This window comes from Manis javanica, chromosome 3 (assembly GCF_040802235.1).
Source record: "Manis javanica isolate MJ-LG chromosome 3, MJ_LKY, whole genome shotgun sequence".
In the NCBI taxonomy this organism is placed as follows: Eukaryota; Metazoa; Chordata; class Mammalia; order Pholidota; family Manidae; genus Manis; species Manis javanica.
In genome coordinates this window covers 216,917,836-216,933,438 of record NC_133158.1, presented here as the reverse complement: position 1 = coordinate 216,933,438, position 15,603 = coordinate 216,917,836, and the positions used below count along the sequence as shown (strand labels likewise).

At 38.3% G+C, this 15,603-nt stretch overlaps 1 protein-coding gene across 13 annotated transcripts in view; it reads right to left on the bottom strand.

Moving 5' to 3' along the window:
- Positions 1-15,603, bottom strand: part of NEK1 (NIMA related kinase 1) — a 186,719-nt gene that overhangs the window by 162,258 nt on the left and 8,858 nt on the right. For all 13 annotated transcript variants that reach the window (XR_012129688.1, XR_012129690.1, XR_012129689.1 and 10 more), the window contains exons 4-5: positions 10,566-10,663; positions 176-259 (exon numbers count right to left, since the gene is read on the bottom strand). Coding sequence is in view for 10 of the 13 variants with exons in the window: in XM_036998866.2 (XP_036854761.2) it covers positions 176-259; positions 10,566-10,663 (182 nt within the window). In the remaining 3 variants the exon portion in view is untranslated. The remainder of the gene's footprint in view (positions 1-175; positions 260-10,565; positions 10,664-15,603) is intronic.

Here is a 15,603-nt window from a genome sequence, read left to right as displayed (position 1 = left end):
CACAGGCCGCGCCTGCGGGGCATTTCCCCGTCAGGGAGGGAGGGGGTGAGAAGGGAGAGGGTGGACCCTCTGGGGCAGACTGGGCTCAAGACCTCTGGCCGCGGGGCAGGGCGGGCCCCATGTCCTCACCCATTTGGAAGTTAGAATCTATGTAGAAGTGACAGAAGAAACATACCTGTGATTTTATGTCTCGATGAAGAATTTTTCTATCGTGTACGTGTTTCAAGGCCAAACATATCTGTACAAACCAGTCCAAAATCTAGGGGAGAATCAGATCTGTCATTCCTTATAGAATTGACATTACACAGTACTCTTTCCCTGACCACTAAAAGGGTTCAGGAAAATTTGGGGTTAAGGGAAACTAAATCCTTAAAAAAAAAGTAGGCCATAATTTTTTATTTCATTATAATTAACATCACTAACACTGAGTAGATATTCAAGCCAAATGGCACATTATATGCAGGGTGTACACTGACTTTAAATGTAAGAGGCTGCTACTGAAGCCTCTCTCGTACATCAGCATTAACATAGAAATTTCCAAAGAGTGAAGAATGGAAATCCTTTACATTTTATGATATAATGATGGAGAGTGGTTTTTCTTTGTTTTTAAATATACCTTTTTTCTATATAAATAAAAACCATGAGAGGAATAAAATTAGGCTGGCAGGCTGGAAGACATCTCTGACTTTTTTCTTTCCCTACATTCAAGTAGAGTTGGCCCCTGGAAAATAAAAAGGCTTAATTTCTATCTCATTCCTAACACCAAAGGAATTCCAAGGAGATAACATTTTTAAATATGAACAAATTAAACTAAAAAATGTTAAAAGAAAACATAGGTTAATTTTCTTTAATCTTTGATTGAAGCAGGACTTTCAAAACATGACACAAAACCCATTAAATCACAAGAAAAAAAGACAAAGGTGACTATATACAATGCGAACCATCTGCACAAGAAAACATAATCAGGTTTACTATTGAGAAAATAGCTGCAACATGATTGACAAGATTGCTAATTCTCTAATATGCGAAATTCTTCCAAGTCACTGATCAAAATGCTATAGCGAGAGTACGAACTGGAGAAAAGACTGGAAAGGCAAGCCAATAAACACCTACACAAAATACTCATCTCCCTCCAAATTAAAGAAAAATAATTAAAACAACATGCCATTGTAACCTAAGAAAAATTAAATAATAAACAATTGGTCAGAATGTGAGGAAATAAATCTTTGCATATTTTTTGTTTGTGAGAAAGTTAATTACAGTCATTTGTAAAATGTTAAATACACACACCATTTGAAAGAGCAGTTGCAATTTCAAATTCATCCTACAGATACAGTATCACGGATACTAAAGGATATGTACAAGGATGTTTACCGCAGCATTATTCATGAGGGCAAAGACATATGAACATCTAAATATCTGTCAAGGGGCCTGGTTAAGTGTATCATGGTATCACTGTACTGGAAATACGATGCAGCCACTGAAAAAGAATGGTGCTTCTAAGTATACTGTTAAGTGAGTAAAAGAAAGTTACAGAACAGTACGCACAGCATACGTTTTTTTTAAGCCTATTCCACAAGGGAACTCTGTATTCGTGTATGAGCATGTGGCCTGTGCAAGAAGGATGGAAGCACAGAGAACTGCCACCTTTCAGTTCAGTGTTGACTTCAGGGAAGTAGATTTTCAGAAGACAGAAAGGTAACAAGGTTTACATTTTATTCATCTCTTCAGTATTTTTCTTAAAAAAGAACAAATATTACATTAAAATAACCTAAAATTAATTTTTTAATTAATTCTGTTAAAAAAAAACAAACCTCTCAGTTCAGTTCAATAGATATTTACTAAGGACTACAAAATATTTTTAAGTTCCTTTCCATATTCACATAAGATACTGGAAGTAGAAAAATGAAACACAATTCTCTGACTTTTGAGTTCATATGGTGGTAGAAATATTTTAAATATCTGTAATAAAACACTAGTTCATAATAGCAATATGTACACTAAGAGAACAATTAATTCAAGCAGGGAAGGGTGAGGAGAAGGTACAAAAAGATGAAAGCTAAGCTCGGTGGAATCTTGTGTTAGGCAGTCTACCTGCAGCGCTAACATCCTGGAGATGGCCTATGCCTCATTTTACAGACAGTCTTTCATTAGCAGATTTTCCATACCTGTCATTCTTTATGACTTGACAAACATGTATTCAGCACTAATGATGTACCTGATAGGTGTCAGAATTTGTAAAAAAAAAAAAAAAAAAAGTTAAAGAGCTCAAAGACCAGGAGTTAGCTAATTATTCTATACAGGGCCAGACAGTATTTCAGAATTTGCAGGCTATGTGGTCTGCTTGCCACTGTAACCATAGGTTACATGCAAACAAGCAAGCATGACTGTGTTTTAATGAAACTCTATGCACAAAGACGGCAGGCAGGCAGACCACTGCTTGCGGACCTCTATCAATCACCACTGAGAGAGGTGAGTGAGTGAGCCACGGGTGAGGCTCTGGCCCACCACCTCGGCATGGAGGTGAGAAAACAAGAACTGGACAGAATCTGATTCCAGAGCTAGATCTGGATGAAAGGTACAAACAAAGCTGAGGAGGGTAAGTCTGAGAATGAAAGGCTCCATCTTTATTCCCTGTCTACCAGCTCAGACTCTTACTGAATCAGGGCTTGATGACCTCGAGTTAGGGTTGGGGGAGAGGCAACGCCCTTGAATCATAACTGTTTCTAATCTCTCCTTTTTACTTCCTTGTACACATTGGTTCATATTAATATTTACAACACACTGTTGGGAAAATGGCATTCTCTTGCTCAAAAAGCCTTCAAATGAAAACATTTGTAAAATGTTGAGCCAAACAACATATGGTGATCATGATACACCTGTCAGGACTGCAGCACCATGTGTATGTGTTACTTTCGTTACTGTCCGCAGCCTTGAAGCATTGAAACCACTGTAATCCACCTTCTCAGCTCCAAAGCTTGGGTTTCTTCGTGAAGCAAAATGTGCTAAAATTTTACTCAAGTGTGCTGTTTTGATAGGTTTAGTCATTTAAAAAAAGTTTGAGAAACTTACTGCCAAATATTAACGGATAAGTAGAACTTGGCTTTCTATGAACAGTAAATTGATCTTGGCACTCCTAACAAGAGGTAATAAGAGCTTATTTACTATTTACCTTCTGTGTAACTTGCCCAGAAAGCAGATATTCCACATCTACTGGAATAATTTTCTCTGTTTGTGCTGACTTTATCATTTGATTATTTTTTCAAACAAGGTGGCTCACCTATGAGAGAGCTAAGGATTTATATAATTATACTGCCTTCATGTATATTTTTTTCAGTTTTTAACTGTAGCAAAATGTATAGAACACACAATTTACCATCTTTTATCATTTTTAAGTGCATACTTCGGTGGTTTTAAGCACGTTCAGACTGTTGTGCAACCATCACCACCCATCCAACTCAGGAATTCTTATCATCTTGCAGAACTGGACCCCACACCCCTCACACCCTAGCTGCCCATGCCCCGCCCCCAGCCCCTGGCAGCCACCACTCTACTCCCCGTCTCTCTAGTTCTCAGCACTCTACGGACCTCGCATCAGGGGATACACAGCATCCATCTTGCTGTGGGGGCTCACTTCACTTGGCATAATGTTTTCAGAGTTGATCCATGTAGTGTATGCCAGAACCTCCTTTTTAAGGCTGACTGATATGGAGGGACTAACTTCTGTCATTTGTTTTTCACATGCCTCACAGCTATTCTGTCTCTCATTTCCTACATTACTGTCTTCTTTGGTGCTCAGTGAATTTTTTTGTAGTGAAACACTTAAATTCACCTCTCATTTCCTTTTGTATACATTCTATATCTATTTTCTTTGTGGTTACCATGAGGATTACATTTCATATCCTAAAAACACAACGCTCCTTCACATCTCCGTCCCTCTCCTTTCAGTTGCCATGACATCTTGACGCACTTACATCTTTGTGTGTCCAAAACATAAACTGATCATTTTTTAAGTGCACTTGTTTTTAAAATGTTTTATTGTAATATACTTGACATACAGTATTATATTGGTTTCAAATATATAACATAATGATTTGATAATTATTTACATTATTAAATCCTCACCCCAAATAGTGTGGTTACTGTCAACATAGGAAACGTTACAGAGCTATCGGCTATATTCTCCATGCAGTACTTCCATCCCTGCGACCAATTTGTATGATTAAGGTTTTGTGCCTCTTTATCCTCTTCACCTATTTCACCCACCCTATCCCTTCCCCATTAGTCTCTCAGATTATGTAAAAAACAAAATGTGAAATTATAAACCAATTACAGTAACATTAGATTTTAGACTAAGAATTGCTTTAAAAAATGTATTAGTCTCCTAAGTCATGTAAAGAACAAAAAGAGGAGCTACAAACTGCAGTTACTATAGTGCAAGCCCCGACAGCTGCTTGTATTTGCCGTCACCGAGCTCTGCATCTCTTCATGCGGTGCCATGTCACTGCCAGTATCCTTTCACTTCGGTCTGGAGATGCCAGCAGCCCTGCTTTCCGGGCAAGTCTGGCAGGAACAACTTGTCGCGGCTCTTCTTTATCTGGGAAGGTCCTTCATTTCTGGAGGACAGCTTGCCAGAGACAGGACTCTTGTTAATAGGTCTTTTTCTTTTAGCACTTGCGTATTATCAGCCCATTGCTTTCTGGCCTCCCAAGTTTTTAAACAGGAATCTGCTGAGATTCTTACCGAGGCTCCCCTGGGACAGTGACTTCTTTCTTGCTGATTTCAAGACTGTTTTTGTCCTTCAACAGTTTGATTGTATGCCTTTGTAGGGGTTCCTTTATTAGAGTCTTCCTACTTGGAGTTCATTAAACTTCTAGGATGTTTATATTCATGTTTTTCATCAAATTTGGGGAGTTTTCAGCCACTAATTCTTCAAATATTCTCTGTCACTCTCTCCCGCCGGGGCCCGCACAGCGTACAGCCGGTCTGCTTGATGGCGATCCACAGGTCCCCTATGCTCTGCTCATTTTTCTTCAGTCTTTTTTATTTCGGTTCTTCAGACTCAGTATATTATTTCCATTGTCCTTTATTGTAGCTTTCTTACACTTTCCACTATAGTTTCAAGTTCACTGATTCTTTCATCTTTCTGTTCACATCTGCCTTTGAAGCAAGCCCTCTAGTGAGTTTCCTTTTCAGTTATTTTACTTTTCAGCTCTAGCATTTCTTTTTTCTTTCTTTTTAGGTTTTCTACCTCCTTACTAACACTCCCATTTTGTTCACATACTGTCTTCCTGACTTTTTCCACACCCTCCTACGGTTCTCTGAGCATCTTTGGGCAGTCAGGTTCAGTCCTTGTCTATTGTCATCAGGTTTTTCCCAGGGACTTTTCGTTTTTCCTTTTTATAAGCCACACTTGCCTGTTCTTTCATATGCCTTGTGACATTTTGTTGAAAAGTAGTCATTTGAATCTAATAATGTAGTAAGTCTGGAAACAGATTCTTCCCCTTCCCCAGGACTCACTGGTTTTATTTTTGTTTTTGCTGACTGTTGTGGGCTGTCCCTCAGCCAATATCATCCCGAGGTGTAAACTTAAAATCTTCTCAGGTCTTCTCTGGTCCTGCATCTTTCTCTGGGTAGGCATGGAGACGTTCTAATCTCCCTCATATATGTGGTGGCTTTTGAATGTCATAGTTTTTAATGTCTGTGTCCAAAGGGGAAAAGAAAGAAATGAAGCAGGGGAAAAAAACAGTACCAACCTTCTAAATTCTCTGGAAGTCACTTCAGCAGGAGGGCTGGGGCTCGCAACAGCAGAGGAGGTACAGCAAGGAGTGCCCACCTCCAGGTGGTGCCTCCGCGACCAGAGGTGGCGATCCGCGTCACAGCAGACGCCGGTATTTGGAGCACAGGGAGCTTTGTGCCGCCCAGCCCCCCACCAGGGCACAGGTAGGCTGCTCTGGGTGCACGCTTTGCTGGTTGTCTCAGGGTGAGGAGGCGGAGAACGGGTAACCCTGCTCCCTGGCTAACAGCTGAAAAATTGACCAAAATTGATGACAATTTCCCATCCAAGCATTCCCCTGGAAGTTGTAAGTCTTCAAGAGACTCCAGAGGCCCAGAACAGTCCCATCAGACTGGCCACTGTCGTTGCTGTGTAGGTGGGGGACAGACTCCTACTCGTTCTTCCCCACCAGCTTCCCGGAATCCTCTCCATCTTCATTTTAAAAAGTATTTTGTCCCTTTGATTAAACAGGTAACCAAATATTGCTTTTCAGGCACCTAAGACTCTACCTTAATGAAGCAACCAAATCTCTGACCACTCTCTAGATTTTTGCCTTTCCAGCATTAGATCCTAAATTTAGAAAAAAACTTTTAAATGCAAGGCTATCTCTCCTGGTATGTATTACTCAGCTCAACATTATTATAAGAGTTGCATGAGAAGACTTGGCAGATCAACAAAGATGCCCAGATGGTCCCAGGTTAAGTTTGTGTAGGTAAATTATCATTGATATAAACACTCCAGAAAATGCATGCTTTCTGGGAAGGTCTTGGAAATCTGTCAATGACTTCCCTGTCTATTTTTACCCTTAAGGGAAATATTCATCATGCCCTTATCAAATGTCCCTATAGATCATTTAATTGTGTTACTGGCTACTATAATAAATTAACAACAGCCTTCTAGTCTCATCAAACAGGCTTTTGCTCTGTGATGCTGGCCAGAGGCTCTTGGGAAACACTCTGCTAGGAACAGTGAACCATTGATACTTCAAAAAATAGACTCAAGTACAGACTTCTGAGCTGACATTGCTGGAGTGAACAATGGACCGAGTCAAGATTTCTGAGACTTTAGTCCATAAGCTGACACATATCACGAAAGCAGACTGCCCCAAGGGACCCAGCAGAAGAATTACTAGGACTGAATGAACTGAATTAAATGCAATTTAATTGTGTTTGTTTAGAATATGATGGGTATTATTTTTAATGTTCTATTTTTCTATGTTTAATGAATATATAGTCCATTTTTTCTTCTAAGCTATTTCTGGTTAGTAGACTATACTTTGGAGACTGAAACATAGTATCTTAAAATGATTATCTGATTCTCACTAACCCATTTAGAATTCAAATAGTTTTATTTTTCAGGGCTATATGATGATTTTCATCAGTTCAGTCAGTAAGAATCTCTATCCCTTTTTACCACAATATAATTGGACACTTCATTGTGCAATCCAGGTCATCCCTGGAGTGTCTCATTTAAATGAGACTGATTTTCATTCACTCAGAGTCTCAGGATCACAGGTGGCTGGTCATCAAAACCCTGGCAAATTTGTAAACCCTCACGAAAGAGCAAACCACCCAAATTTATAGGTACTGCAGGTGAAATTTGACGAGAATGAACTGGGCTTGTTTTCCTGGCCTTGCTATAAGAGAGCAAATAATAGGTTTTAAAAAAAATCAAATCCAACATTCCCTATAAACACTTGTGGGCAGAAATCAATTCTGTGGCCTTAGTAGTTGCTCAATACTAAAAGGCTCTAGATTTTTCAGAGCAAACTGAACGAAGCCTATATGCTTAATTACACTCTCACTGCTCCTAAATATTAGGGCTAACATTTATGAGACCAGACTTTCTTTTGAAAGAATGTATATTTGGAAATATTTATCATCTCAAGAGAGGAGACTCCTGGAAAATTTATCCAAAACTTGGAAATAAGGCGAAAATAGCCAGTAGAACATCTTTTAATATCTCTGTGGGCAAAGGCCATCCAAGGATCATTTATGCATTTCATTGTTTACTGCTGATTAAAAGTTAAACTTAGGTAATTTCTTAGACTAGATTTTTGTCCAATAAAGACGCAAAGATGGAAGTATCACTAAATAGAAGGCTTGGGTGATTGCAGAATCAACTTATTTCAAACTTTCTGTTCCCACTTCCATTCTAGAAATGGACAAAACCACCTCATATGGATGCTAACCTGCAGCCTAAACCAAAAATGGCCTCTGGTCTGTTTTCCTGCTTCAAAGCCCAGAAAGTATTAGAATGTTTTTATTTAAATAATTCCCATTTCAAATAGGATAAAATAAACAATGCCTTTATTTGTGCTAACAAAACTTATTCTGAACGGCAGAAAAAAATGCTATTAATTTGCAAGAAAGACTTCCCAAATTTTAGGGTTTATTGTGGAATTAGTCTCAGAGATGAATAAAAATATATAATGTAGTTCTCCATAATAATTTCTAGGATGACAAGATACAAAAATATGTACACACACACACCATTATGTACTAAGACTATTTATCCATCACTAGAACCAAATATATAGATTAACTATATACTTTATGGTAGAAAGTTATGAAATTTAATAGTAAGCATTTTAAAGTTCAACAGAGACAAATAAATAAAAACAAGCACAAGCAATGGAACATAGCAGATAACATTCTAATAAAAAATAGCACTTGCAGCATACATTACTATTTGATTTCACCACCGTAGTGAAGTCAGCTACTTGGTAGGAACATCCTTATTAACAAATGAGGAAATAGTATCAAAACAGTTAAGCAACTTGTTAACAATTACCAAGCTGGTAAGTAAAACAACGATTCAAACTCAAGGCTTTTTACTCCAAGTTTTGTGCTCTGTCTAGTAGACTTAATGGTGGAAACAAGAGGTAAGAAAAGCTTGAGAAATATTACATTACCTTATTTAGTTGTACTTAATTAAAATATAACTTGAGATTTCACCTTACTATTAGTTTCAGGGTACTGCCAGGAACCTAGAAGTTCCCACCCATCTGGTATTATCAATCAGCTGATACTGATTAGTTGTGCCAAGTTGGTTCCTACCACAGACATACCTTTCCTAAGTATGTCCTTCCCTGAGATGACGAAGTAAAAGCGTGATCTCTGTTCTATAGGAAATTACAGCCGTGTTGGGGAAAAACTCTCCTGTGAAGTATTTAGAGTACATGAAGAAGAGCGCACGGGGCAGTGAAAGTGCGTACAGGCCTGTCGGAACACCACGCAGCCTCATTCAGCAGTTAGAGGTGGTAAGTGCACAGATAGCATAGCGTGGATCTGAGACACAGCCCTCAGGGAGAGTAAGACTGAAGAAGCCAGTACACACCTAGTACCCGCACACACACCGACAGCCATTTAGCAAAAATACAGAGAGATATTTATAAAAGATGCTGGAACAGCTGCCATGGAAGGAACAGAATAGTATGAAGATAAAAGCATAAAAAGAGATAAAATGTCCACAGGCCTTGCTGGAATGGGATATAATGCAGCTATTAAAGCTAATATAATTGATCTATATGGACCAACATGTAAAGATGATCAAGACAATTTTTAAGTAACAAAAGCAAGATAGAGCATGGTGTGTATAATATTCCATTTCTGAACACAGGTGCCTCAGCATTATATACACACATGTGCAAGGAGGAAAAATAGAGTCTGCAATGTTACAAAAGACTGGGACTCTCAGGGACAGAAGAGTCAGGAACGAAGGCTTTCCATTTCTGAACTTTTAAATCATTTTATAATTTATTTTAAATTTGTAAAAAGAAATTTTAGAAACTCTGAAGTTGGCCAGAAATAGGTTCAAACACCAACTATGTGGTTTGGGGCAAGCTATTTAACTTCTCTTAGATTTCTTATCTATTAAACACAGAAAGTTATGCTGATTGATGGGGTCATGAGAACTAGGAGAACAGCACCCCCCCAGCACAGTGCTCCCTCCACTGCCCCCTATAAGAGCATGAGGTTAAAATTAAGAATGGGCGATAATGAGAAACACAACAGGAATTTAGAGAAGGCAGAGATCACCGACAATGAGAGTACTTATGGGAAATCTAAAGGAAAGTCTGGGACTGAAACTGAGCTATAAAAAACAACAGAATACTAGTAACAGACAGTTTGGGGGAAAGTATTACCAAAGCTGAAGAAATATAATAAATGCGTAAGAAGAATGAGAACTATAAATGTGTGTCAGTGCCTAACACAGAATGCATCCTCAGTAAATACCTGCTAAATAAATGTAAAAGGGGACAACCAGGGAATAACAGTAAAAAAAAGTAGGACTGCTTAGGTAAGACAGGGTCTTATTTTAGAAATCCTTGAAATCAAAACAGAGATTAGACTTAATGCAGTTGCCAACACTAAGTTTCCAGAGCTGGAGCTACCTGGCAAAGCCCCATTTTGGGAGACATGTTCTGGCAACAGTAAGCCAGACTGACAGGGTATACAATAATTAATGGGTTGTAATTAATAACTGTTACATACATAAATATACATATCTATCTTTAGGTATATATAAATATATATACACACACATACACATGGGATACAACATATACTATACAGTATTACCACAGACAGGAAATGAGATGAGGAACTAAAGTGGGAGCTAATTAGAACAGAAATGTGACTAAGATATTAGAATATGATACCCAATTGTCCTAGTAATTACAATTATCATTCGTAGCTACAAATCAAAACATATATAAATAAACAAACTTTGAATTACTTCTTAGTAACATATGGAATAAGAGTCAATCTCCTACATGCTAACTCACCTGATCCTCTTGAAAGAAAATGCCTTTCTGAGCATTAATTCGTTTATACAGATCCCCGCCTTCACAATAATCCATCACTATGTAGAGAGAGCCATTTTCTACAAAATATAAACATTACATTTTCAAATGTGTATCAAAAGCTTAGCTAAATTAAACTACTTAATGGTTTCCTAAAAAGCAGCAATTGCATTCTGTGAAACCACAAACAGAACCCCACTCCAAAGTGCAAATCAGAGCATTATGGTTATGCAGATTGTACAGTAACTTGGGTTAACAGACAACTTCATCACTAACAATTCTTTTACCAAAAACACACCATCCTCTTGGATAGCAGTGGCCACTCTGACGTGTATACATCTCTGGAATATAGATAAAATGCAGAAAGATATATGTGACTTCATTTAATTGGTATATTTCCTTAAACATCATTTATAAAATCATGTCTTCAATCAATCTGTCAGATAAGTTACTGACTTAGTTCCCAACTAATAATTACTTTTCAGTTTGTTTTACCCCCTATATCAATTACTTGTAGCAAATACAATAATAGATGGTGTGAGCATGCAACAGTGAATAAGATAGTCTCTGCTCTCTTAAAACTTTGATTTTGTCCCTTCTTAGAAATTGTGTATAATCTGTTAACACACCTTTATGCTCAGCCCACAGCAAAAGGGATTTCTGTGACTCTCCCTGTGGACAGAAAGGACTGAAGAACACTTCTAATCCTCCTGTCCACACTCACTCTTACATAAGGGTAAGACTACACCCAGGGTCCCCAAGTCAGGAAGAGTGGCTGATACCACTTCTAACACTCGCTGTACCACCACTTACTGCAGAGACAGCTGCACCCCCAAGAAGGGCTGCCCGGTCCCCACTTCTCACCGCCCTGCGCCACGGCCTTGCTCCAGCAGGACCCACTCCTCACACCTTGTAGTGGCGTTTTTGTTACTCACGGTGCTCATACCCCTTTTGATAGACTGCTTCTAATGTGATTGAGTCAATTAAGAATCTGTATAAATCTTTAGGATTGATGTAAAATATCATCCAAATACACGTGAGAAATCGCAATATGAAAAAATATGAAAAAAACGAAACAAAACCCAAGGGGTGTTACCATTTATTTAGCATAAGAAACAAAAGGCAAAAAGTTGTGTAGAGTACGTCACCATCTATGCATGCTTATTAACACTTAGAGTATTTATAAAAGGAGATACAAGACAGTGGTAACAGTGGTTAACTCCAGGAAAGAAAACAGGTGGTTCAAAGATAGCAATAGAAGGCAAACTTTTTACAGATAATATAACATTTGAATTTTGTACTATATGCATGTATCAAAAAATTAAACTATCAAAAGATTTTTTAAAAATGTGAGTGTATGTCTATGTGAGACATACAGAGACAGTAAGCAGGACCTGAGAAAGGGATGGAGAAGCAATCCTTAAGCAAACATTTGAGCTTTAGTACATGAATTCTATAATGTTTTCTGCTGCTTAAACATGTATTAGGAATCATGGATAAATGTTAACAGTAGTCTTTTTTCCATGAGGGAAGCATTCATCTGTTCTGTATTTCTTCAACCATTCAAACATCTGTTGACAGGGACACAGAATGCAAGACGCCACCCTCCCACCAAGGAGCTCAAATGCCAACAGAGAAGCACCCTCCAGAGCCCACAGGCCCCACCACCTAGCGGCTGCTTCAGGCTGGAGCAAAAGGCCTGTAAGGCTGGCAAAGCCTCAGTGCTTATGAGAAAGTGACCAAGAGTTTTAACAGAACAACAATAATAGGATGGGAGCTATGACCGTCAGTGAAGCGGTCGTATGGGTTGGCTGACCCGACAGCTGACTCTACACTCACCTCTCACTGCAGAAGCTGAAAACCCCCAGATTTTCTAATTCCCGGTGTCCCTGAGTTAGAGGTGACCACTGAGCCAGTTTTAGCCAGTAAGACTCGAGAGGGCGTCTGTAGAGCGGCTTCTGAGGAAGCATTCGCTTGCCCGATGACAGGAACACACCCAGGGACTGCGGGGCTGCCGCCTGCCCCTTCTCTCGGCTTCAGACGCAAACTTGTGCCTGCAGTTGCCAGAGCCATCGTAGGACAAGGGGAAGAGCGCTGGGCTCAAAACACTTATATACTGAGGATGGTGGAGGAGAAAGAGAGCCTGGACCTTGTGACACTGCTGGGAGCCGCAGACGCCCTGTCACAGGCCTACTTATTTTTAAGACTTCTCGTTATGGGAGATAATTAACTCCTTCTCACTTAAGTGAGAGTGGTCAAATTGTGTAACCTGCAGCAAAAAGCAATCCAAATTTAGCCTCAAAGAAAAGCTTTCTTCAAGAACATTGAGAAGTTAGGTTTTGGCACCACCAATGGGGAACAAGTAGAATGCCCAGACCTATCTTCATTGAAAAGTGTTCATCAAGGATGCAAAAGCTACTTAAGAAGCAGTAAGAAATAAAACAAATTAAAGAGGCTAAACACAGGCTGTTGGAAAATAAAGACAAAAAAGTGAAAGCAATTAGATGTTGGCTACAGACAACCAAAAGCAGAGAGTAATATTTGAGTAACAGCAGAGAAAATAAAATCATGTACACAAATACCCAGACATACCCTGGTACAGGCGATCCCCTTTCTCAGTGACAAGAGCAAAACTTTTTGAATTCACGAATGTTACGGATGCAGATGAAACAGTGAAGTGCCTAATTATAATATTTATTTATCTAATGATATATTTATATACCTAGAAATACTGTTTTCTCCCCACTCTCATGTATTACAAAACAACTATCCAAAATTCTCACCTTTACCTTCAGTATCAATGTATTTTATGGTTCATTTATCAGCTTTTCCAATACACAAGGTCTTTATTTCCTTTTAAATTAATTGAAAGCCCTTTAAAAATCTGTGTATGTTGTGATTGGAATTTTTTCTATCCCCAACTCCCATATGCATAATATTGGGACTTAAAAAAAGTCATTCCAGAGGACATACATACATGATTTTCCTAGCATAGTTGCCTTTTTAAAAAAATTTTTATTTTGGTATCATTTATCTACAATTACATGAAGAACATTATGTTTACTAGGCTCCCCCCTTCACCAAGTCCCCCCCACAAACCCCACTATAGTCACTGTCCATCAGCGTAGTAAGATGCTATAGAATCACTACCTGTCTTCTCTGTGTTGTGCGGCCCTCCCCATAACGCCCCCCACCACATTATACATGCTAATCATAATGCATAGCTGCCTTTTAAGTGACTTTAGAAGACTTACTTAAAATGGTATCTAATACCTGCAATTATAACATCAATATCAAATTTCTTTGATGCCTCCTTCTAAAACTGATTCTGCTTGACAACCTTTATAAGCAAGTGCTCACAACTAACTCAGTGAAGTCTTCCCCTAAATCATTTTGTTATTCAATGTACTAAAATTTTTTGAAAGCACATCTTGTGATATGAGAGACTTTGTAAGAAAGAACTGGTTTAAAGCTAAGACAACTTTCTAGCAAACAAATTTTGGAAAATTTTTCCTTAAAGGTATATATGGATTTTTAAAAAATAGTCAAATGAAAACATTCTTGCAACAAAGAAAAACCAGACTGCAAGCATAAAGGATACAAAATATTCCAAGAGAAACATATCCAGGATTATTAATAATAAGTCAAATTCTGGTGAATTTCAGTCCTAAAGAAAGAGTCCTTTGGACATAAAGAAAAAATAAAGCAAATTATTTCCATGAAGAGGAAGGGCATTGTGCTGGATTCAAACCTTTCTACACAAACATTCAATGCTGGAGATACAATGTGCTTTTAAGAGGTAAAGGGTTATCAAAGATACTTATTCACATATAAAAGCACCAGGTAGATATTCTCAGAAACTCAAGAATTAATTGCACTGAGGGAATATAGCATCCATAAGATCTTCATGAAAAAAAATTGAAGGAATCCAGCCAAGCAAGATATGAATTCAAATAACTAAGGAAAGGGGCTGTTAAGGCATAAGAGAACTAACAGTAAGAATTGAATCAGTCCAAATATAGAACCAAGGTGAAACAACTCTAAGAATTATAGTTTCAGAACAAAAGATAAATTGTTATTTTTACCATGTCAAGGTGAACAAAGAATCAGTTAGTGGGAAGGAATTGCAATACATTAATTTCCTCATCTTTCATGGCAGACATTCAAAATGATGTCATAACTGCCATTTGTAACCAACTTGCTTATTTTTTAAAATTGACAGATTTAATTTGCATTATGTTATTTTAATCACGTTAGAGAATAATTGTTTGTATTTCAGAGCTGTCAGAAGCTCTTTTGAAACTCAAGAGGTCCAAAGGCCTGCATGGATTAAAACAACATTCAAGGAAGGCAGAAATAGAGACTGTGACCAAACATATAGAATCAACAGATAAAGTTACACCTTATAGATTTTAGGGTGGCCTTCTAAGTTCGAGTTGAGAGCTTGTGAGTCACAGGCGCTTCCAGCCCATTTAGCCTAAGAATCCCACTCCCACAGAGGTACTGCTAGGGCACACACACCCCTGAATGGGCACACACACCTGTACAAGGACGTTCAGTGCAATACCATCTGCGATGTGAAAAACGCGAAACCTAAGTGTCTGTAGCAAGAAACCTGGATGAACAGGTGGTACCCATTGCAGTTGTGAAGAACGAGGTGCATCAATACAGAATGACACGGAAAGAGATACATGGAATATAAAGTGAAAAGAACGAGATGCAGAAACACATACTATGATCCCACTTGTATTTTAATGTTAAAAGTCATATGTATATGTTTGTTCCACAAAGGCAAAGAAAATACAGTCAAGAATAGACACTGAATTATTAACAATGTTTACCCCTAGGGAATGGGATGAAGATGGAGTGGAAGGAACAGAGAATTTAGGGCTCAGGCAGTCTGCATTTTTTGAGTATGTTTACCAAGAGCATCTATTCCTTTAGAATTAAATAGCAGTAATAAACAACCTTATTAGAGAATGTGCTATCTATCCCTTCTGAATCACTCAGATGCTTCAAC